Source organism: Salminus brasiliensis, chromosome 17, assembly GCF_030463535.1.
Source record: "Salminus brasiliensis chromosome 17, fSalBra1.hap2, whole genome shotgun sequence".
In the NCBI taxonomy this organism is placed as follows: Eukaryota; Metazoa; Chordata; class Actinopteri; order Characiformes; family Bryconidae; genus Salminus; species Salminus brasiliensis.
The window spans coordinates 8,797,424-8,822,314 of record NC_132894.1 but is presented as its reverse complement, the minus strand read 5'-3'; the positions used below and the strand labels follow the sequence as shown (position 1 = coordinate 8,822,314).

General features: G+C 42.1%; 1 protein-coding gene across 1 annotated transcript in view; it reads right to left on the bottom strand.

Annotated features, from left to right (window-relative positions):
- Nucleotides 1–24,550, bottom strand: part of ell (elongation factor RNA polymerase II) — a 28,893-nt gene extending 4,343 nt beyond the window's left edge. Inside the window, exons 1-10 of the mRNA XM_072660622.1 lie at nucleotides 24,384–24,550; nucleotides 14,336–14,380; nucleotides 9,237–9,352; nucleotides 7,919–8,082; nucleotides 7,154–7,401; nucleotides 5,330–5,454; nucleotides 3,702–3,792; nucleotides 1,725–2,310; nucleotides 829–895; nucleotides 511–682 (exon numbers count right to left, since the gene is read on the bottom strand). Coding sequence (XP_072516723.1) covers nucleotides 511–682; nucleotides 829–895; nucleotides 1,725–2,310; nucleotides 3,702–3,792; nucleotides 5,330–5,454; nucleotides 7,154–7,401; nucleotides 7,919–8,082; nucleotides 9,237–9,352; nucleotides 14,336–14,380; nucleotides 24,384–24,518 — 1,749 coding nt within the window. The 5' untranslated portion in view covers nucleotides 24,519–24,550. The remainder of the gene's footprint in view (nucleotides 1–510; nucleotides 683–828; nucleotides 896–1,724; nucleotides 2,311–3,701; nucleotides 3,793–5,329; nucleotides 5,455–7,153; nucleotides 7,402–7,918; nucleotides 8,083–9,236; nucleotides 9,353–14,335; nucleotides 14,381–24,383) is intronic.
- Between the last annotated feature and the right edge of the window lie 341 nt (nucleotides 24,551–24,891).

The following is a 24,891-nucleotide window of genomic DNA, read 5'->3' as shown; positions in this document are numbered from 1 at the left end:
AAAATGTGCCGGTCTAGTTCTCAAACATCCAAAGAGAGCAGAGCTACATCAAGCCACTCTTAAACCCCATCTCTCCATTTTAACTGTTTAGTAGGTCTTTACTCCACCTCTAAAGTTGATATTTAGGAGATAGAAGGTTTGTCAGACAGTGCTGAATGTTTACATCTCAACCATTTAATTACGCAGATTCAGTGGAATTCCCTTTTAAGTACACTGTCCAACATCAAGGCAGACAAGTCAATCACAGGCCTTTGTGTGCTCAACTGCTAGACATCTAATATACAGCTAGAGCGCGTCAGCAACTTGGTTTTTCAAGAAGCAACAGCTCTAGCCAGATGACATTAGGTAAATGCCCTGTCTGCCCAACAGGAGAAAGGCAGTGGAATTACAACTTGTACAATCTTTAGCTTTGGCTGCAGTTATCTTGCTTATAAATAAATCCTGCTTGACAAAATCCCCTTCAGGAAGTGTCATAAGACTCCATATGGTTGACAGATTCTCAGCAGTTACCTTATACTTTTCTGTGCCTTGCTGGAGCTGCTTGAGTTCAGCATCCAGCACGGTGAACTGACGAGTGATCCCCTCTATCCGCGCATGGAGGCCTCGGTACTCGCTGTACTCTGCATTGAAGTCATTCTTGTAGGTCTGACGCTGCTCTTGCGAGCCAATCTCAGTGTATTTTCTGCTTAGACACAAACAAATAACAATGCCTTGTTCACACACACACACACAAAAAAAGCACAGGAGATAAGAACCACAACATTCACTGGTTCGATGACATCAAATTATGAAGCTGTATTCGATTAAAATACGTCTGACAGTGCTTACAATAAATAGTCTGCCATCTCCGATGAAGACGCAGAAATACTGGAGCTGTCGCACATTCCATTCAGATCTAAAAGGAAATACAAGAGGTGAACTCAAGTACAAGGCTTCATTCATGCTGCAGAAAAATACAGAAAAATGACCAAGGACACTACGACTGATGTTAGCCTGCCGCTAATAGCAGAATGTAAAGAGACACGTCAACCGGCAAGCCTTTTTAGTTTAGTGTGTGCTAGACAAACAGCTCACTGGCTTCACAACCATGGTAGAGTATTTTGCAGCAGTGAGAAGGAATTTTAAACATTTCCACTGAATGGTTTGGTGAACATGTAGTATTCCAAACATGTAGTATTCCAAGTTTTTGCCCTTTTTCATATATAAATATTTGGCCAGGGAAATGAACTGAAGAACAAAGGAAAAAGCTTCAGAATTTCAAGATGGTTAATGTGATGTATGAATCCCTAAACGGTTATGGTCTGATCCGGAATGAACTACCTTTAGTAAAAAGGACAAACAAGTTACATTTTTTTTGGATACTGTGATTTTCCAACATCTGTCAAACCATTCACCAACAATTCCATGGACTAACTGCCACAACACACCCCTCAATTTGCATGCCATTAAGTCCTTCTCTTCTACTTGCCATTTGGTATGCATCATCTTCAACTATTTATGGGTTTTATTGCCTGTATTTCAATTCGACAGTGACGCCATTAGCCAGTGGCAGTCATTAGCCACTGAATAACAGTCAAATTATTTTTTTTCGGTCTCTTATTTGTACTCTTATGCTCAAATGAAAGTGATCTAGACTGCCATATAAGACTAATTCAGGATACACAAAAGAAGGCTGTATTTTAGAACCAATCACTACACTGCTAAGTCAGTGTGGCGACGCATACCTGTGCTTTTATGTGGAACACTGCTACCACTCAGGTCGGGACTTCTGGTGACCTCACACGGTTTCCTCGGCTCTGAGCTGCTGTCCTCCCTTCCTTTCTTATCCTTCTTCAGTCCTCGTTCTCTTTCCCGGTCTTTCTCTTTAGACTTGTCCTTATCCTTATGTTTTTTAGACTTCTTCTTGGACTTGCCATGCAGGGAGGGCGAGGTGCTGCGGCCCTGAGGCCCATTGAGGCTGCCAGGGGCCGGGGATGCAGCGCTGGATCCAGCTGCCGGCTGCCCGGAGTTGCCAGTAAACGGGGGTGGGTGGCTCAACCTCTCGGCCACTGCTGCCTCCGGACCTTCACAATCCCGCCCGTTGTGGCTGGAGTCGTTGCTGACGTCCGAAAGTGGATCAAAGGGTCGAGGGATGTCAAGCAGCGGAAGCTGAAAACTGGAAGAGCTCTCTCCCGCTGCCTGCGAACTAGAGGAGTCCTTCCCATTGGAAGAACTCAGCTTTCCGTTGAGGGGTGCACCCTTGTTGGTCAGATGTGATATCCTGGGCTTCTTATTAGCCAAAGGGTCAATAAAGTCTGCAGCACATCTTTTCTGTAGAACAGAAAATTTACCATTACACAAGTACAAAGAAACAAAACTTCAAATGATCATGCATGTGGTCAGTCAGACAGCAACGTTAATTTATTTGGGGCTCCGGTTGTATCTGCACGAAAGACGTGATAATTCCAGAAAATGCTGCAGGACCATAAGATAAGACATTTAGATGCAGAAGATGTTTCTGAAGACACGTGGTGCAGATGGACGTAATTTCAGAGACCTTAACTGAACAGCGAAACGGAGACAATCACTGCTTGTGCAGGCATTCATCCAGCCTGCTTCAGCCACCACTTCAAACATAAAGCTCCTTGCAGTTCGTGAAAATTGCAGGGGTGTGTAAAGTTCGGGCAGTTGTCGTATTGGTTAGGTGCTTAAACCTGAGGAAGTGGCAGCAGTGTTTACTGCAGTAAAGCTGGGTCATTACAGTTTTCTCCCAGTAAAAGCAGTGGCAGGATTCCACGATCTACAGACTGAGAAATGTTAGAACGAAAACCAGCACCCTCATTGGCCCTGCTGTGGACTAATTAAAAAGGAACACACAAATCAGGTGTTTTACAGTTGGTTTGGAATGAAAACGTACAGCGAGACTAGTGGATAATGGATAAGCCTGGACACCCAAGGTCTACAGTAAACCCAGTGGTCAATAAAGCAACATTATGTAGCAATCGCATCCTAAAATATCAGCTTTTACTCCAGGCTGAAACTTTGAAGATTCACAAGACCTCTCACCAGAGCTGTGTAATGCTGTGAACCTCTAGTTATATTTGTGTAAAATCCTATCATATTACTCTACCACCTCAGTCCACATGCTTCTTTCACATCAGATGTTGTTCTGAGTCTCTCAGGTTATCAACAAATGTATGTATAGAACATGTGTATGAGGGGACACTCAAATCATGACCTGTATTTACTGTAAATGAGAATTACACTCCATCTGTAGGGGGAGCTCAGGAGTAAAAAAAAAAAACAACAACAAAAAAACAAACAAACAAAAAAAAAAAAAACACTCTTGATGTTGCTTTAAAACCACCAACAAACCAATAGAATAAGTGAATAAACTTTTGAAATATTTGACTAAAGTATGATTCACAATCTCTGCATTTTGTCAGGTTTAAAGAACTTTTATATGGGATATTAACACTGACTCATTTACCTTAATGACTGATAATGTTTACTTTCACATTCTGTTCAATCCGTACAACATACTGCTTCAACAGCACTGTGGAAACCACCATTATCCGGTTACTCTTACACATGGCTCCAACAATGCATACTACTGTAAAGTGCTGCAGAGTTGCATTTCAGCCCTTGTACCAGATCCAAACTCAACTGTGAAGAATATGAGCTGTAGTATAAGGGAAATGGAGAGACAGCAGGTGGCTGACCTGGGATGGAGAGCTGCTGGCTTGCTCTTTGTGCGGGCTGACTGGACTTTCCCCAGGGGTTGGAGCGCTGCTCTGAGCCTTGCACAGTTTCCTGCGGAGAAACAAGGAGGAAGGAATCAGATGAGACACACCCATGGAAATTCCATTCTGTGCACATTTTAATACTGACTAGATCAAAGATACTGCACTGTTTCAGGGATATGTTCACAATAACATAACAGTTAAAAACAAACAAACAAGCAAACAAACAACCTGACACTCTGGACAAAACAAATGACACAAGTATCACAGGATGTTAAGAACCACAACACATACTCTGACAAGGTGGTGGAAATGGAGGAGGTTTTTATGTCACACAATAGTAATGACAGTCTTGTCATTAAGTAAACCTTAGCTACCAAAATATGTAATAGTTGACTATGTGCTTGCTCCCAATGAAGATTAGGATAGCATATAACACCAGACCATTAGCTTATGACACCAGACCTACTGTAATAAATCCTTATAACAGATACAGGATCATATCCAGACCACTGGAAAACGCAGACTATGATTAAGTCCCCTACTGTTTATCTGTAGGATTTTGTTGCTACCTACAAATCCATGGATCTTCAACATTGGCTGAGAAAATAAACAAACAAACAAACAAACAAATAAATAAATAAAAAAAGCCAACCAATTGGGTCCAATTGGGTTCTTGCTTCTACCCAGACCATTTGTTGCAATTCAGGAAAATTATACAGATCCTTTGGCGTGTCACATCATCCCACTAAAAGAAACCCTTCCGGTACAAGAAAGGGCAGTAAAAGATGTGACTGGGTCTGTCAGCAGGGGGCAGTGAGACACATTGGCCAAAAAGTTCAGAACTGAGGAGCTACCCCCAGTGACTGGTCTAGAGACCATGGCTGGTGTGGGAGAACGATTTGAAAGAGGAGGTGGAGTATAAGGGAGCAGTAGCTGCTGGAGCTGTCGTCCAAAACACTCGGGCACAGCCGGACCTTGGACCTGTGCCACCCACACACATGGATCAACATGTGCTGGACAAGCATTGCATCACAGAGACCTTCCAACTGCTTGGCTGCATTGCTCTCGCATGATAGCCTCACATTTAAACCTAACCGGAGGGAACATTGGAGGTGTGGGTGTACGTGAAGAGCACCATCAGCTGATAAGCACTGGTCCAAGGCTCAAAGTGCAGCTCAGAATCACAATTCATTTTCCTCCTGCAGTGTGACATTTACGGTTCCTTTTGAGTTAAGAGGACGCCTTTGACTAATGTTTTGAATTGGCAGCCGTAACACAGAACAGCGCGACGCTTCTCTATATTTAGCTGAAAGGGAGCAGTCTTTAACTGAGAACAGAGGCTTCCCCCTCACTGAGACATACAGCATGTCAAGCTAATGTGAGATGGGAAGAGTAAAGCAAAGTGCAATTCGCGGGAAGTGTCAGAGCAGGAGAAAGAGTAGGAAAGAAACTCAGAAGAAATTATATAATTAAAGCAGCATAGAGCTTATTTTTTATAAAACTGTATTAACTGCACTGCCTAAAGATAGAGGTCTTCAGCTTGCCTTCCTGACAGCTGTTGGAATGGAGTAAATCATACATGAAAAATTCTATGCAGAGCTTACCGTACAAGAATCCTCTTTAGAATCTGCTGGTCTACCTCAGTGTAACCAGGCCAATCCTTTTGAACATCCTTGAACAAACAGTCCTTCAATGTGAAGGTGTTGTCTTTGCTATTCAGGTTAGCCACCTACAGCCAAAGAAAACAGGGGTCATGTTAGTCACATTCTAAAAAAGGAAAAATAAATACCAACACCAACGTACACCAAACCACACTACTGAGAAGCATTTAATTCACTCAAAGCCTGAAAGCTGAAATAAGTCTACATACAGAGAAATATGCCATTAAAAGATACCATCAGCACAATACAATCAGCACATGAGTATTGCTGCTGATCATGTTCATTCTTTTATGGCCACAATTTATTAATCGCCAAATGTAGAGGTTGGCAACATAGGGGCAGAGCCCCGCACAGACATGCTGGTGTTCCTGCTCGAACAGATCTACTAAACCTGGCAATTTACAGGTGAGCTGAATCAGGTGTGCTTGAGCAGGAAAAGCACAAGACTGTACAGACACCTGGCCCTCCAGGACCAGAACCGCTCCCCACCTTTCAAACAGCCAATTCCAGCATGATAATGCACCATGTCACAAAGCAAAAGGTTTCATGAACACGACATGGGGAGACCCAACCTGATACTTCTAGTCTTAACATCAGCAATTGGCCCAAGGTTACATACCATGGTACAATAACAGAAACGTGAAGGTACTGCAGAGCTTATTAATCCTTCTAAGAATTGTGCAATACAGTGCAGAGAGTTATCTGCAAGACCACCACCCGCTCATATAACAAGTAAAAGAAAGCGGTCATTCAGTCTGTGTATTCACACTGCACATGGGGATTTTAGAATCAAGGAGAAAATTTTAGCATTTTCATTGTAACTTCCTAACAGCTTGTTGACATACAGTCTTTCAGTGTTCCTTAAATTTCTCTCAGTTCTCTTCAAGCTTCACACAAGTAGGCCTAGACTAGATGACGCCTTAACCACTGTTAATTTTCAGAGTCTTTGAAACTGTCAGGTTCAAATTACAGCTGTAGCCCCAAGCCACAGGTCTGTTAGTCACATTGACTGTGGTCATGCCAACCAGGTTCTGCTCAGCATATTCCTGTTTTCCAATACATGATCTGCTGGGAAGAGCCATCAAGCCCTTCCTAATCCATATTACAAAGAATGTTCTAGAGGAACACAATAAGATCACACCTCTGACTAGAAAGACTGTCTTTACAAGATAAAGTAGTAGGCTAAAAGACTCCTGCTCATTTTATTAATTTCTGCTGCAGATTTGTCTTTTCAGACGGCATTGAGGAAGGTGGGGTGCATAAGAGAAAGCGGTGTCCATAAGGCCTTGAAGTCAGTACCTGCAAAACCATAAACCACCGGCAGTACCACCATCACTCCCAAAGCTGAATTAGAGGGGAAAGGTCTGTATTTGAAGAAAAAAAGTCTGAGCCGCTGAAGGAAGATCACCCCAACAAGGAAACCAACAGCTAAAGAGAATCCATTCACTCCAGCAGGGTGAACAGAGAGGTCAAGGTCCATCAGTCGCTCCAATAATTCAAGCAAAGAGGATCTTCCCAGATGATAAGTGCAAATTAATACAATATTTTTTTCTTTGTTAAAGACATTTTTTGAGTGACCATGGATTACTGGATCTGAATTCAACAAAATGTATTTAGCACACAATAGCTCTGTTCCCATCCATTCTGCACAAATCACAAGAGAGAATCATAAAGTTGTTTCAGACATGTTTCCATCTCGAATTTCACATACACATTTCTTTTTTTTTTTTGACTGAACCTATTGTGTTTACCCAGCATGTTACTCACCTGTTGCAGGAGGCTATCCAGCGTATCTTTGTCCTGTATCGAGAGACCGTCCTTTGTGAGGCGGACCAGCAGCTCTGGCTTACGGTAGGGCTTAAGAGCCAGCAGGTGCACCAGACGCTCCCTCAGTGGCCGTGGTGGTGCCGTGCTCTTCTTCATGCTGCTAGAGATGATCACAGGCCGCGAGGTGCGCCTTGACGGGGCCACGTCCGACAGGGCCGGCGCCGGTTTCCGGATCTGAACCCTCTTACCTAGCCAGGAGAGACCAATCAAGCTGGTTAGCTGAATACTGAAAGCTGCATTTGCTATGGCAGTACATAATAAAGTTAGGAATTTCAAGAACATTCTCAAGACATCCTAAATGATCCTTAGTTAATTGTATTTGCATTTTCCATACTTACATACATAGAGCACAGAGGGTTGCAGCTTAATAAATAATGCAGTACACGAGTTACAGACATGTGGAGACAGTGAGCTGTTACTGATGCCCCCCACCCACACTTCACCAACCATATGTCCCTCGATGCTAAGCCCCGCATCCAGTCATTACACCTCATCCTTCTTCCCTCAGTGACTTTTCACAGCGAACCAACCCACATTTAGTACATATGCAACATGGGGAGGATGGACAGACGGTCACATATAAACGGACTCAAATTAAACAGCAACTTTGCATAAAAGGTGCTCTGAACACACAGGACAGGTGCAGACACCTCTTACAGAAAGGCCTTAGCAGTCAGTTAGTAAATCTTCATCGCATAGCCTTACCCACATATCTGCCGCCAGGCTTTATGACAATAGCGGCCCGGCTGCGCGTCTCCTCCTCGGCCTGAGCCATGCTCTGTCTGGCCTTCTGGTAGGAGTCATCAGTGGCACACACTGTGATTTTGTCCTGGATTCCTCCCAGGCAGTCCAGCTGTATGCTCCCTTCACTATGAAAAGTAAGAAGTGGACATCATTATAGGAGTTCCACAATGATGTGAATCAACCTGACAGTGCAACAACTAGAGTGGCCAACAGGATTTCCCCGATTCACTGTGGTCAAGTTGGACACGAACATCAAAGCACTGCCATTAGTAATGAATACAAGATGGTACATTAATATTCATTCTAATGCTATGTTTACTCATCAACTAACTTGACCACCCAGCTTATGTACAAAGCAGAATATGTATACATGCCAGGCTTGGGAAAAACGAAAGCAGAAAATGTGCTACTTGGCATGGGCAGATACATCAGATTCTGCAGCAGCCGTGAAAAGAAAGGGCTGATGAATCCCTGCATGGTACACCACAAAGCAAACAGAGTCAATTAGTTTATCTACACTGTGAAGAACAGAGTTAACATGGATAAATGATATAAGCCAATTTCTGCATGGGAGAATTCCATGCCCACAGTGCATTCTTTGCCCAACTGCGGATTATCAAAAGCATTCAAAGTCAGCGTTGCACATAAAACGCTCTTAACCCACTGCTTTCATCTCCCATCGACACAGCCGGGCTTTGATATAATTTTGGCAGAGAGAAAAACGCAATGGCGGTCCTCTGTCCTCACTTTGCTCTCTGCAATTAATTTGTCAGAATTTGGAGTTCAATTAAGAGGACAATGCAATGCCTGAACTCCGGCTGACCCTTCTGTCTTGTTACAAACAGCTGAAGACAAGAATGCTTGAGAGGTTGAATTCAGCTGCTGCTTCCTCTTGATGTTCTACAATTGGCCAAATTCAATTTTTTCCTGAGCACTGGTTTTTAGCCTGAGCCACAGAGAGCATTTGTACTTATCATGATATTTTATGGTTAAATAACCACCATAAGTCTAACCATAAGTCTAAAGAGCCCTTTACATCACTCAAAGAACCCTTTGTAGCATCTGGTGTGTGTGTGTGTGTGTGTGTGTTGGGGGGGAGGGGGGTGCGTGTAGGAGGAGGACTGGGGACTTTGTCCTATAATTATTTTATTATTATTATTATTATTATTCATAATTGAGGGGGGTTACAGTTACAAGCATACCTGCAAAATAAGTTATGCCATGCTATATACACACACCTATCAAAAAATGACAAAAAAGGTAGATTTCACCAGCTTACCTTGTAATATACTGTTGTACACAGTCAAAATGGGGGTTATCCCTCCCCACATTGGACAAATAGAACGTAAACGTCCGCAGCTCATTTGGATTTTCGGATCGTGGTATCGAAATTTTCTGTTGACAAACATGACAGATCAACAAATTAACACCAGCTCCACTGATAAATACTGTACAATCATCATCTGTGTAAATATCTTTCCCCTAAAAAGAACATGTTCTCAACTGTTCAGCCAATCTGAGCTGTGCTTTAACAGTCAAGATCAATAGGTGGCCAGAGAGCAGAGTCCTTGAAGCACTTTGCATGTTATGAAACAGATTTCATAGAGTCCAAAACTGTTTATGATGAAGTGATATCCTCCATAACCAGACAGACAGTTTAGGCCAACAGTTTACAGAAAATTACACAAATTATAGGTCATTGGTAGAATAGTCCCTGATACTCAACTCATGGCCTAAGGGAGAGCATATCTGTATGAGTGTGGTGTAAGGTGTGTGACTTAAATGGCCCTCTATAATCACCTCAAAGAACTAACACTCCAGTCAACTTCCAGTTCCAGCCTCTCTCTCACCTTACAGGTGTTGCAGAGAGGAACCTGAGAAACAAGCACCACCTCCTCCATGCCAAAAGGTAAAATACACTAATGAACCAAGTAGCACCACTAGCAGCATCAGAACTGGTCACATTGGTGCCCTGGACAACAACCATTTGCCTACATTAAGTAGTGTCCAGTGGCTTAGTTTAAGGTATACAACTTCCTCTCCTTTAGTAACTAAAGCTTTTGCCATGAAAAGCACGGGCAGGGATCTCATATTCACACGGACATGTGAGCTGCTGGACTTAATGGTGTTATGCAAGCGGCAAGTAAGCTTCTTAAGGCGACAGCACATGGCACCAAAAGGGGAACATTACACAGGTTAATATTGCTGTGCGAAAGTCCAATAATAAACGTCATGAGCTAGGAGGTCACAGCAACAAGTTGCAGACATACTAAAAAGGGCACGTTAGATTTGGCTTGCCCTAAAACAGCACAAAGGACCAATATGGGTTTGGGGACACGTTGTAACCCCTGGTTTGAAAGTGCGTCCCTGCAGCAGTTGAGTGAACAGTCAGTCACTGCCTACCCTACACAAACTGGCGCACACAGTGCTGACGTGCTCTAAGGCCAGGCTCTGTTTACCCAAATTTCCTCTTACACGTGTGGGGCCTGCAGGTGGCCGACTAAAAATAAAAAGCATGTCCCAGCCTTGTGCCGAGGGGGCTCCCGCTACTGTGCCCCGGCACTTTTCACACCCTTACTCCGGAAGATTTAGCATGGCAGAGCACTTGCAGGATTTGAGATATCCTGCTCACAGCCACTGAAAGGTACGGAATTAAGAAGAGTCGATTTCCGTTTTTACTCTGAATTGAGCAACATCCTTCCACTTCCTCTTTTTTTTTGAAACAGCTGAAAGCCTTACTTTTAGAAAGACCCGAGCAGGCGGACGCGGACGGACACACACACACACACACACACACACACACACACACACACACACACACACACACACACACACACACACACACACACACACACAGCATTTCTGCGGAAATGCTCTCGAAGGAAGGAGTGCGTCATAAGCCCACAAACACGACGCATTTCAAAGTGTGAAATCCAAGATGATTAAGAGGCAGTGCAAATCACTTGAGGGCAGAGTGAGGAACTGAGTGCCCCAGACAAGAGGGATTACAGAGGCCAACCTGGAGTTCAATGCAGGACTGCAGCTCCAATCTAGGAGTTGTGGTCACATATGAAGTCCAGTAAATCAGTAACAAGTCTTCAACTAACCACTGGTTCCATGATCAATTATGACAAAGAATCAATTAATTGCAATTAAACCAATTAACACCCCCCTAAATAAACTGCTGGCTAGGGGGGCAGTGGGGCCAGAGCCCAGTGGCCTCCAACTACCCAGAATTGTGCCAAAGACCCCAAAGAAATGCTTGAAGCTACAAAATGTTTTCTAAAGCATTCAACAACATTTTGCAGATTCAATGTTTTGTAAAGCACAGAACATTCAATGTATATAGGCCTCACCTACTCTACTCCAGCGACGTGCCAGCCTGATTTAAAAACTCAAATGTTATGCAGAAAAGGTCAATATCCAAATCTGGAAAAGGGCAAGCATAAATCGTTTCTTATCTGGATGGATCTGATTGCAGTGCTCAGATGTAAACAGTGTCTCCGCTGTTCCCATCTGCTGCAAAACAGGTATAGAATTACTGAAACTAATTTCCAAGTCAAAGTACAAAACTCCAAACTCAGCACCTCCAAAAAGACAATCAAGCAGATTTAAAGGAACGCCAGTGAAACCTAGCAGACGGGTTAATATCACCATGTGTAATCACCCTTAACACTTGCAGCAAAAAATAAAACCCATTTCCACAACCAGCGGGACGCCCCTTCACGTCCACACGGTCTTTCTGCACGACGTCCGGAAAACAAAGCATCTCTTCAGGCCTCCGTCATTAGGCCTATGGAGCTGCCTGTGTGCTCTTCTCCACAGTAGTGGAATTAATCAAGCAGTTGAGGGAGAGCCAAAGACACAGACAGGCACAGAGTGGCTCATCCTTTGATAAGAACCTTCTTGATTTTCCTTAGCAGAGTATAAGAAAGGCTTTAATATCACTTCAACTACCATATCTCTTTAGATAAAGTCTAAAAATTATCGTCTAGGGTTGCCGAAGTTAGGTACACATACAGTGTACATTAGCTTAATACTGGTACTGGGGTGTGCAAAAGGAGGAACTGTGAAACTACAACAAGGAGGAATTGTGAAATATAATATACTGTGATGCTGCAAAACCTTGATATTTTCTTAGGTTATCATACCACTGCAACACAACTCCCATCACATCTTTACTCTTGAATTGCAGCTGGCTAGAAATAAAACAATAACTAAAATGCTACTGCACACCAGCTTTAAAGCGGTGAACAGAAAGTTTAAGACAGAAAGAATACGGCTAATGCATGTTATATATATACATTTTTAAAAAAGCACACTTAGTATAATGGCACAAAGTGATTTCACTGCAGAGTAAAAGAGAAACTGGGTGGTCAGTCAAACCATATTCAAAATATTAAACACACTACAAAAGGTAATTTTAAATGTAGGCAATTAGACAAAAGACATCAGCCAAGAATACCACACTACATTAACTGTTACTAAAAAACAAGTATGATTTATCTTTCCAATATTGTTCAAACTGGTCACCAAGAGCAATCATGTGAAACAGGGCTTAAAAGTAAACACAGAAAACTTAACTAGACTCGACTTCAAGACCATGACGGGACACCGCTGAACTACTTTAATTAATACTCAGACTTCTAATCAATACAAGAGCTCAGTATTTCTCTACTTTTCTGGTGGAAACCAAAGAGCCTGAAACTCTACCCCACCATAACAGTCCAAAGGAACGGTGCTGATTCAACTACAAAAACACAAAGCCAATCCAGCAAAAAGCTTCTGCTTTTCTTATCTATGCATGTGACGCAGCAAGCTGCGGCGAAGCAGAAGCAGTTCCTGTATGTGGCCAGGCAATCATACAGGAGATGAGTCAGGTTAAACACACACAGATAGTGAAATAGGACTGATAAAATGATTCGCTATTCTTTTCCATTGACGATGCCACATCTCGTGTCCAATTCAAAGCTGTTCAGAAAATCTCATCCAAATACAGTAGGGTCAACAACCCTGGCACATAGAAAAAAAAATGTGTAGGAGGCCTCATCAGAAGCTGAGTAAAATGGCTAATGCTATCATACAAGCCAGCAGCAACATAAACCTTGTAATAAAAAATAAAAAATAAAAAAAAAAGTCTCACTGCAGAATTTTGCAAGGCTGTCACGACCAATTACATTGATCATTGTATAGCAACCAAGTAATGCACAGATTATTCTGACAATCTTTTTTAAATAAACATAGGCTGAACTGAACAGTAACATACCACTAGCCTTTAAACAAGCCTGTCAAACAGGAAGTCTTTAAAAAAAAATAAACCTTAGAGGGGGAAATAAAAAAAACGTGCCCATGAGGTGTTTCTCTGCTGAATGAGAGCACTAAATAAAATGTGAAGGAGCACAATATTTGGAGGGTTTATCAAAAATCTTTAACACCACAAAAGAGCCAAGCACACAGACTACACTTCTCCCCACAACACTGGAACATTAACATCTCCCGTACTGTAGTTAACTAGCATAAACACAAACTGATTTCAGTGCAGTCATACGCAAAACTGCATGAAGACTAATGCACTTTCTTACAGAGAAATGTACAACATCAGCATGGGAGTGTATGACATTCACAGTTGCTCGATTGGTAGCGTCTGAAGCTTTTCGCTGGTGAACACGGCCCGCGTGTGAGCACTAAGACGGATGTGCAAAAGCTAAATGTCTGGAATGCACAGCACTCTATAGCTAAGAGAGACAACAATGGCCGCCTTAGAGGAAATCCATTCTAATGCCACTGTGGTATTTAGCAACTAATGCCGCTGTAGACCGTGTAAGCAGAACGGACAACATACGGGCTATCAGATTCGACTTCCTTGTGTTTGTCTGTCCGTACTTGTGTTTCCTTGTTGCAACCAAGTTAGGAACATGTCTCAATGACTTGCAATAGTAAAACGTCATGGACAAAAATGAAGGGCAAAATAACTAAGTAAATATGAGGTTAAGGGGGAACTGCCCTGTGACCAGTGAAAAACACCATCATCAGCACAATCTGGACTCACCAAGGAACTCAATGGCTTGCTCTGTACAATTACGCCTCTAAGGCAGAGGATATTGTGGTAACTGTGGTCGACATGCTCTGCAAAGTCATCTTGGGATAACTTCCCATCACCTACACACGTCGATATAGCCTCCCATCAGAAGGGGACTTCCTGACTGAGAAAATGAGGACACTGCTATTACTGATGTCTAACTCTCTAGGGAGATTTAGGCTGACAAAATGTCCTATTTTCTAAATAGTGACAAAAACAGGAAATGCAGGGCTAGACATCTGGACAAATAACATGGTACTGTACATCAAGCTTCGATCCAAGAATAAGTTCATACTTACCCCTTGATTTCCAGTGAACCGTATTAGCGGCTGAGCAGACACACCCTGGGGAAGAAACAAAAAGAGCGTCAACCACATGTCACTTTAAAAGCACAATGAAAACTGTGGCCACCTGCTTACTGGTCTTTTAAAATGAGCAGGGAAAGTCTACCAATGTAAAATTGCATACCAACTAGGATTGGGCAGTACCCAGTTTTTAAATAGACATTGTTAGCAGGGATGTTGTGTGACTATCCGCTGAATGGTCCTATGCGAACATCACATTTTCATTAAGCATTCTCATCCAGTACTGTTTCAAATGTTACGACTGCTAACTAGAAGGAAACCGTCAGTCAATACTAGCTTAGCCAGCTCACCACACAACAGGTTCAATCCCAATCCAACTTAAGTACCACTGATAAAAGTTTAACTAATAATGCCCCAAACCTGAGGGAGAGAAGTTGCTCGATTGCACAGTCAAAATAAACCTGTTTAGTGATGTGGCATGAGTAGCCTGCTTGTCAACCCAATTAGCAAGGCCAAAAGCTTCTTATGAAATAGAAAGCAGAACTAAGCATTGGCAAAAACCTGGCAATATGATATGAATTACAATATAGAGGTTATGATTAAATATACTGCAATACTTTAGAGAAGTAGACCAAATGTTAGAAAATTGTGTATAGGCAATAATAATAATAATAATATACATAAAATCCACATAAAATAAAAAGTTTACCTTGTATGCAGTCAGAACAGCAGAATCTGAATAGTACAACACTGCTATATAGCAATCAGGCTTTATGCACAACACAAATATAAACCACTGCCTGCGACCATTTTTGCATGTAAACCATTAAATAAAAACCCATACTAGAGAATAGTACATACAGTACCATTAGGAAATCGATACAGTACACCACTACATACTACCGCAATACGTCAATATATCAACATTTTCCTCCACCCCTTACTATAAAGCTCAATCAAACTATAGGAAGCAATCTATGTTCAAGTCATCTTTGCAATCCCAAGTTCAAGACATTAAGCAAGTTATCCTTTACTAAAGGCCATCTCAAAAAGCATCAAGAGTTGATATTACTTCAGAGAACACGCTGGAACACTGGGGTCGCTGGATCATTTAAGAGCAAGCACAACTACACTGGAAGCGCAGTATGAATTCTCTTTATTATGTGGCCTGCTGCTCTCTGAATGGGCTTGATGAATCAGCGCAGTGCTTGATCAGAGTAGAAACTGTGAAGAGCCCTACAACTGCACAGAGACTGTCCAACCTAATTAGCATGCTAGCATGACTGTAGTGAGGCGCTGTTGGAGGACTGTTACCATTAGGTTATTCTTCTTTGTGTGGAATAAACATAGTAAAGAGGTAGAATTGCAGAAACAGGGATGGGTTCTCCGGAAACCATAGGATTCCTCTTTTACAACAAACGGGACACACATGTTATTTCTTTAAAGGAATCATAGAAATACTATTAAAAGTGGTCCCAACTCCAGCTATGTGCTCTACAATCCCATCGCATCCTTTCTCAGATTAAAGAAAAATAATTAACTTGTATTTGCAACACAATACTCTTTTAGAAATGCTAAGCAGTAGTACCTTGAAATCAAGCCTTTGACATTGCTCTTTTCAATTTCACACACCCAGCTTTTGTGGGGACATACAAAGCTACTTCTCAAGAAAATAGCATGTCATATCCACTTATTTAAACCCTTTTGTGCATTTTAACAGAAACAACTTGATTACACTGTGGGATCATTGCTTACATAGGAAATTAACAAATCATGATTCCATCTGCTCGCAGGACGTTACAGTCTGACTGTTTACGTCAAACTTAATCACTGGTAATTATGGGCAAAACACAGTCATAAAGGTTAGTGTCAAGACAGGTATTTTTTTCTCTTGCTGGAATACTTTACTAATACACTTACACATTAGCCCCAACTAGGCCATCATTTCATCTTCATAAAGCAATGTAATCATATAAGGCCCTTTAATCATCAGAAAGATGCATTTGTTCCCATTCAGATAATTTTTAACCTAATGGAGACACAGATCCCCCACAATGAAAGAAAAAAAAAAAAGAACAAAAAAAAAAAAAAAAAAGAGAGCATCAAACTTAACCCGTCTCATCCAATCAAGCCCCTGACAGAGTGCAACACTCAGCCTGTTCGTTTGAATGGGCTGCTGACATGTCACTATTCTCTGGGACTGAAGCCCAGAATGTTCCACAGGGCAAACCTTGGGACAGAGCGTGGTTCCTGACCACCACTCACTGTCGGCACCACATCGGCTCATACAACTAGGCAAAGCTGAGACAAAATTCTCTAATCAAAATTGATCCAAATTAGGAATGCATCAGGTAGCCAGAGTAAGTCAACAGGTGTATGTGTGTGAATTATATTTCTATAGCTATATAGTTCAAGCTGACACAAAGGCTAGGATAACCTTTCAGCAGAAGATTACATCAGGTTCCACTTCTATCACCCAAGAACAGAAAGCTGAGGCTGCAGTGAGCACAGACTCCAACACCGGACAGCTGAAGACTGGAAAAGTGTAGCCTAGTCTAATAAACCTTTATTTCTGCTGAGGCTCACAGGCGGTAGGGTCAGAATTTGGTTCCAACAGCTTAAATCCAGGGACCCAACCTGCCTTGTATCAACATCCAGGCTGGTGGAGATGGTGTAATCATTACTGATTGTGTGGGGATTGTATTCTTGGCACACTTTGGGCCAGTTACCAATCTTTTGAATGTCACAGCCCATTTGGGTATCTTCTAACAGCCATTTCCAAAATGATAATGCACAGTGCAGAGTTTGGTTTTAAATAATGTCACAAAACCTAGGAAACGTAATTTTTGCAGCTTAGTTTTCATATATGGACTGTATGAGCCAGGGAGTGAACAGTACATTTTGAAGCTTTGCCAATGTTTGCAAACAACTTCAAACCTTAATTTTAAAAGTTAATTAATAACCACAAGGATTAAGTTAGCATTGGAAGCACTGATTTGGGTTATAGGCCAAACAGAATCAAGTGCACAGTTCCACCCTGACCTCTTACAACTACAATGGGCCTCAATACTCTTCTTGAAGCAGTGCCCCTTATCCTAAAAGGCACTGAAACATTGTGCCTTTCCACTGTCCAGCTGTCTACCGCAAATGCAAACAAACTGCAAACATAATTTAGCCGATTTGCAGACTATTTTTTATGGGAACATGCTGTATGCACACTCAGTTCAGATTTGGCTCTCGTTCTTGAATGACAAGAGAAACATGAGGCAGGAGAGTAAACAGCTGATTCAGTCTTTTGAAATAAACAGTGACGACTGGTGAACACCCCTGTTCTTCACTGTAAGCAACTCTGTGAATGAAGATGAGCATGCCCTTTAAGTGTGGCCAGAGCAGTGTAAACACAGCTACTCAGTCATTTAGCACACAATTGCATGTGGCGAACGCATTTCAATAAATGACTACAATATGGTGACACAGCACTATAAAGATGCTGAAAAATAACATGTTCAGACTGCAATATAATGCGGTAACAAGCTACTTCTGTACTAGCCAGTGTTTAGTGCTGTTAGAGAATATGTAGCGATTCTATTTCACACTGTTTATATATCAGTGAGCAAGGTCAATAAGCGTCAGAATCCATAAAAAAACAACAATCACAGCACACACATTACCAGGTCCTACTTCAGCACTGCCTTTGTATTACAACGAGAAAAGGGGGGGGGGTGGACAATCAATTGGCTATGCACCTGTATTGTTCAACTTTCAGCCAAATATGCAATCTAATTTAGCCAATCCTAAAATCAGATTAAATTTGAGAGTTCAGGATTACAGCAGCTCAGATCAGTCTTAAGACAGTGCAGTTCCATTTTCAACCTCTTAATGGAACTACAAAGCTCTTGCAAGACTGCAGAATCACATTAAAGACAGTGTTGTACTCACCCAGGGCGCAGTTTTCGTTAGTCTGGTGATTTTTACCGAAACTCTCATATTTGTTGAATGTGTACAGCTAACGTGTCTTGCATGGGAACCACTAATAGCACAAAACAGCTAACAGTGCAGACCACACACAGCAGCAACAGTCGAACAGCCAAAGGAATCGCATCCAAAGTGATGGGAGTTTTTCAGTGCTAGATAAGGAGCACTGCATGATGATTCATTACCAAGTTTGCTTGGAAAGGTTAATGTGGCATCAAGCCCCGTCCTCGATCAGTTTTGACGATCGATTGATTGATTGAGCCTAAAGACAATTGCTGATCCGCATCACCCCGAAAAACACTGAACGTTCACTGAACTATAACTAATGCAGTATACTGGACCTACCTATTAGGGACAGGCACAGGCACTTGAGTACCTGAAATGCCAGTATTCCAACAGCATAATCACTGGGAGACAGAAAATATACAGGCCAAACACTGATTATGTGGCGACTGTAAAAATCTTTTCGTATTTGCACAGCCAGAACTACTCCAGCTGTTATTAGATGGGTTCAGAAACGTTCATTGCAATGCTTGCTCTGCAAGCTTTATGTCAAGATGATGTCGGGAAACACAGTCCTGTTCAGCAGTGTTAGCTCATTAGCTCTTCCACAGAGAAGGTATCCATTAAATCATCTGACATGAAAACATATCGATTTTCCTTTGCTATTTTTAGAGCAAAACACATTTTTAAATGCATTTTTCTGCATGTTGCATCTCTAATATCCATCAGCACATTATTAAAGTCCAAAGCTTCAAAAGACAGCAAAGCAAAAACTCACTACCTGCCCAGAAGTCAAGAATAACCTGGCTAACACTTCACCCAGGAGCTGATTTGACGCTTAGACTTGTGTGTGCCAAAACGATCAGCTGATTCCTTCAGCCTCCTACCTAAAACCGCGAAAGCTTGTTAGTGTTTCCCACAGTCAGACTTCACATTGTTCCCAGAACATAGCCCTGGCTGAATCCAATGCCCTAGGCCCACCAAAGCCGGTAATGCAACTTTGCCAACTCTAGAATTATTAAACTGCTTCTCCATCAAACTGCGGATGTCAACTAAGAAATACTCTCAACTACCAACAGCCTGAACCAATTAAGCATGTCATAGCATAGCAACACTATGTCCAAAGGCAAACAGACACATAAGCCTAATGTGAGCAAGTCCAATGCCAAGCAGGGTCTGGAGTGGTATAAGGTCACACAACACTGGGCTGCAAAGCAGTGGAACTGTGCTCTCTGGAACGAGATAAGGCTCCATCCAATACTTTCGGTCGAGTTGGAGTGTTTGTGATGCAGAACTAATTATCCATCATCTCCATTTGACCTTAGTAATGCTCTTCTGGCTGATCACAATCAAATTGTCATAAAAAAAAAAAAAAAAAACATCTAACGCAGAGACAGTTTATCTTGCAGATTAACAGTTTTGGAGCTGAAAAGACAGGCAGGAAAAATACTGTGATTAACAATGTGATCACACTGACACCCATGGGAAGAACAGGCTCAGATGGTGCGAGTTTATATCATCTTGTTTCGTTTGGTTCTGTGACTAGCTGATAAAAGAACACTGTAAGCTGACCTTCTGTCATAGCACAGCTCTTTACACAATTAGGATCTATATACACTAGAACACAGCCTTTCAAATTCCCCCAGGCTTTTCTTGTACAAGTACAGCAATCTGTACAGTAAATCTGAGATTATGGGAAATGCAATGGAAAGCACCCAGTACTAAATAGCTATGAAGATGCAATGCTTAAGGAAAAATGAAACAGCAGAGCATGTTCCATATGCTCCAGTGAAACTAGAGTACTAGGAGAGGGGCTCAGATGAGTGGTCATTTTGGTTGATGATCAGTGGGAACGGAAGAAGGGGATAATAGTATAAAAAATAATAACATTGTAAAAATGACCACAAACAACTAAAAAGATGAACAACTAAACAACCAGTAACGTTCTAAGTTATTGTAATGAAAGAAGTTGACAGTTATAAAACTGCCAACATTGAGTGTTTCACTGTCTCTAGTAAGAAAACAAAAATGACAGGTGGAATACATCCAAATCCTACGATTAGCATGATAACATCATATACAACCTTTTGTCCTATGTAGAGAACTGATTAGAAGCAAACAAAACAAACAAAAACAGTAAGTGAATAACAGTCAAAGCCTGGGAAGCCCTGGTATCCCCCATTATATGCCTTAGGACTTAAGGCAGAGTTTCCATGGCTTTATTTAAGAAATATGACACATTGACACCTGAGATTCATATAAGCCAGCAAACTACTCATAACATTTAAAAGATAAATATAGTATCATACCAGCTGATGTCATCAGCTATTGGAATTTTTTTTGTTAGGTATGGGTCACACATTTCCGTAAGGGGCAGGCCATGACCTCTTGGATTGAGATTTCTTGAGATTGGGGGGGAGCCATGATTAAGACATGTGAAGAATAAGTATGCCTCATCAGCAAGGTTGCTTTCAAAACGTGTAATAAAAATAATTACACCTACAGCTTCAGAGGGGAAAAAGGTTGTCCAAAAGCTCTTCCAAAATCAAATAGGTTGACACTGTGCTGCTGATGCAACAAACAGGCTTGTGTCAAGTTTGTCAAGTGCACACTCCCATTTCTGTGAAAGCCAGTGTGGAGTTTTAGTAAACTCCCCATCGAATCGGTCATCTACCTGATTACATCAGTACTTAGCATAGGAAGCTCATTCGTATGCATATTAAGCCTATTCTATCAAAATCACAGGCCGCAGCCTACCACTTCATTCAGATTTTCGTGGCCACGGACAGCACTTATATTGGCATGAGATCATATTCACTGTACTGTGCCAGGCAAAGTGTTTTCATATCTGTAAGAACCGAGCTTGGCCACCGCCATGCCTGCAATTTAAACTTTAGTGCCCACTCCATTCACTTCACACATTCATACTGAGAGGCTGCCATCTGAGTGCCTGTGTTATACTGAGACAAACTCCACTGGAAAAGGAAAAAAGAAACAAAAAGAAACAAACAAACAAAAACACCTTTCTTGACCCTCATCTCACAGATCCTAAAGCTAGTTTTGGACTATTTAACCTACCAAATCACATATACAACTAACATGCAAATAACGAATGGTTTGGTTTGTACCTGTGGCTGACCTACCAAACTTTCACTAGGCCTATACACAAACAATATCTAGACACTGCTTCTAATTTGAATAAAACTCTAATCATCATTCAACTACCATTATTAAACATTTTTCTACCATTAAAAAAACCTTTTCCCCCATATACTGATCACAGGGCAAACATGTTTACCTGTCACAGAAGTGGTTAACCAAAGTAATCTGCCTATTTAATGCAATACAATCAGTGATTGACATGTTTGCGTTGGCCAAACTAAAACAGAGCTTGCGTCGAACTTGGTGGTGAGGGTTTCCATGCGCTCCTCTCGCAGACTAAAAATACACATATGCTCACTTGCAAAGTCAAGTCACCCTCCCATGGTATCATGTGTTCAATCTATGCTTCAGTGTCATGAATGCTATCCACTGAAAATGTCACTTTGCTGGCTCCATCAAACCAAAAGGTCAATTAACCTGAAACTACATTTGTAACCTGAACTACATTTGTATGCATATGTTTGGACGCCCTTGGCCAAATTACAAATTTAGCTGATTTGTATTTAATTGAAAAGTGGTAACACAACCTCTATAGCTAATTAAACATAAAACACAATATTTTAAGCAAAGCCTAATGCCTAGTGACCCAGTCATTACATAAAAACTAAAAATTTAAATCATTGTGGCTAAAGCAAATGAGGCCTGAGATCTGACAATCCCTCAGCAGCCATGGTCTCCTCTAAACAACTGTCTAAAGACCTAAAAATTAAATGTTTCAAAGGCTACCAGGTAGGGGAAGGTTGTAATGAAACGGCCAGGAGTATTGAGCATACACTACAGTGTAGTATGTTATTAAAAAACTGCAGTTCAGGGGAACTGTGGAGGTCAAGATGAAATCCGGAAAGGGTGGTGCACATTCCACTGTGCAGTGTTGTTTGCACAAACAATCTTCTAAGAAGAAGGAAACCCTACCTTTGGCCGCCACAAAACATTTGAAGTATGCTACAGAATAGGTAGCATACTTTGGTAGCAAGGTCAGAGCTAGACAAGCAAGCTAAGTTTTGGAAACAAGTGCTGTGGACTGATGAAGCCAAAACTCTTTGGCAACAATCAGCAAAGGTACGTTTGGAGAAAAGGAAAAAATAGACAACGACATTTCATGAAAAGAACACCTTGCCAACTGTGAAGCATCGAGGTGAATCTAGCATGCTCTGGAGTTGTGTTGTTGCCAGTCATACTGACATTCCTTGCAAGGGTGGAGGAAGGAATAGTTTCCAGCCAATACAAGCAAGTGTAACAATCTGTTAAAAGCTGAAGCTGAGAAGAGAATGTGTGATCCCAAACAGAAGTCTGAAGAGACAGTCTCTTGGCCTAAAGATCATAGAAAATTTGTAGACAGACCTTAAACAACTTGTACAGACAGAATGCCCAAGAATCTATTAGAAGTAAAGGCCTGCTGCGATTAAGAGTTGGGGGAAAGACTACAAGACCACCAAAAGGGGCGTTACCAAGTAGTTACCAACTCTGCAAGGTGTCCAAACATTTGCATAAGCCACATTGATTATTATTATTATTAGCTTTTACATTTGATTAGCTATAGAGGCTGTGTTTACTACTTCCCAATAAAATAAATTAATAAATAAGTGAGACATATGGCCAAACTATCGCATTCGACTGTATACTCCACATCCAAGCCTAGGCCCCCTCAGACATTGACATGATGTCCATCCAGCCCCCCGAGGCAGACCACACACACCTCTGATTAAGCTTTAACTTGAAGATCTTGAGCTGATCAGTCTCCACTGGCCAACATAAGCCTACGCTCTTGCCTGGCTTTTCCTGCTGTTCGGAGAACAGTGGACGGGGAATGCGTTAGTCAGAATTTATGATGATGCACTGTTTAAAACTGCATGGCTTGTTTCACAGGCCAACTGCTTCAATCTGGTTAGTTTGTGTCATTTCAGAATTCCCACTGACAGAGAGATACCAGAGGCATTAACAAAAGCTTGCTCACTGCTCTGCTTTTAGGGCACAGCCAACAGTGCAGATACCTTTATCCTCTCCCACAAAGGGGGAAGGGAACCTGTGATCTGGATTCATGGTTTCAGCGTAGACTTTTAAACTGCCTGAAAATGAATACCACGGGACAACAAGCCACAGCCGTGTTAGCTATCTAGTAAGCCACTGTAGTCTTTGCAAATACAGGACAAATACTCCAATAACCTGGAGACACTTGGCAGGAGGGGAGGAACACGCCAGGTAGCTAATAAATGTAATGCTAACCCATTATAATAATAATAATATGTTCCTCAACTCACATTATGTAGCTAGCTGTAGCTACTTGAATAAATAGGAGCTGCTTTTTGGCTTTTTAAAGGGGATTTAGCTAGATAACCTGCCAAAGTAGCCCAAGCCTGTTGATGAGAAATATACGAAACCTGGTTAAGAGAGTAACGAAAATACGCCAAGCTGGACCAAGTTGAGTCAGTTGGAAAGGCTGGACACATCCACCCCTAGTTTCCTTCTAAACTAGCTAGCCAACTAGCTAGCTAACTAGCTAGCCAGCCAGCTAACAACCTAACAAGCTTTCCAAGTGGCTAACTCTACAGTTTGTGTCGGGCTAACCTAGCAGGCTAACGTTAGTATCCCCGTACTTCTAGAAACTGTCTCTCCCACCGTGTTTCCTCGTTTGTCCCTCAGACGCTTTAACGCCTCTCGTTTAAACGGGCAAATAACAGCATAACGACTTCACCCCCCAACCGCTCATCTTATCGAGCAGGCTGAAGGAATCTGCCGTGGCTGCTTCTGAATCTTCTGAATATCAGCAGATATTAGGAGTGTAGCAGAGCTGACGGAGGACCGAGGCTGGCTAGCTCTCCCCGCTAACCGCAGCACTGTTTACTTTACCCCGGGCAGGTTTTCAAACGGCTGCTGGGGAACGACGCCGAGCGCCGACCGTTACCTTGCTGCTCTGGTAGTCTTCAAACGCTCTCAGCGCGCTGTCAGTGAGTTTGACGTGAAAGACGGAGACATTGCTGCCGTTGCTCACTCTCCCGCAGGACAGTCCGTAACACTGCTCCTCCTTCAACGCCGCCATCTTGCTAGCACTACCATTCCGACCGCGCTCACGCGCTCCGTCGTCGTCAAAAAAAAAACGGAAAAAAAAAAAAAAAAAAAAACGCAACGAAAAACCTCCGTTGAGCTTCTCATGAATATTCATGAGGCGGTCAGTGACGCGGGGGGGCTGAGGGCGGGGCTTCTCCTCAAGCTCGCTCTTTCAAACGCCTAAATATAAACAACCAAAACCCTAAAGGCGACTTTTACGGATTGAGTCCCTGATCGTGACCCAGAAAGAGACACCAGCCATAGATAACATAGTGCTGTACTCTCTCTGCTCATGTATTAATAATGAGTGAAGACGAAAGACGAACCATGTGGGGTTGGGACGTCTGAGAAACGACGTAAGTAGG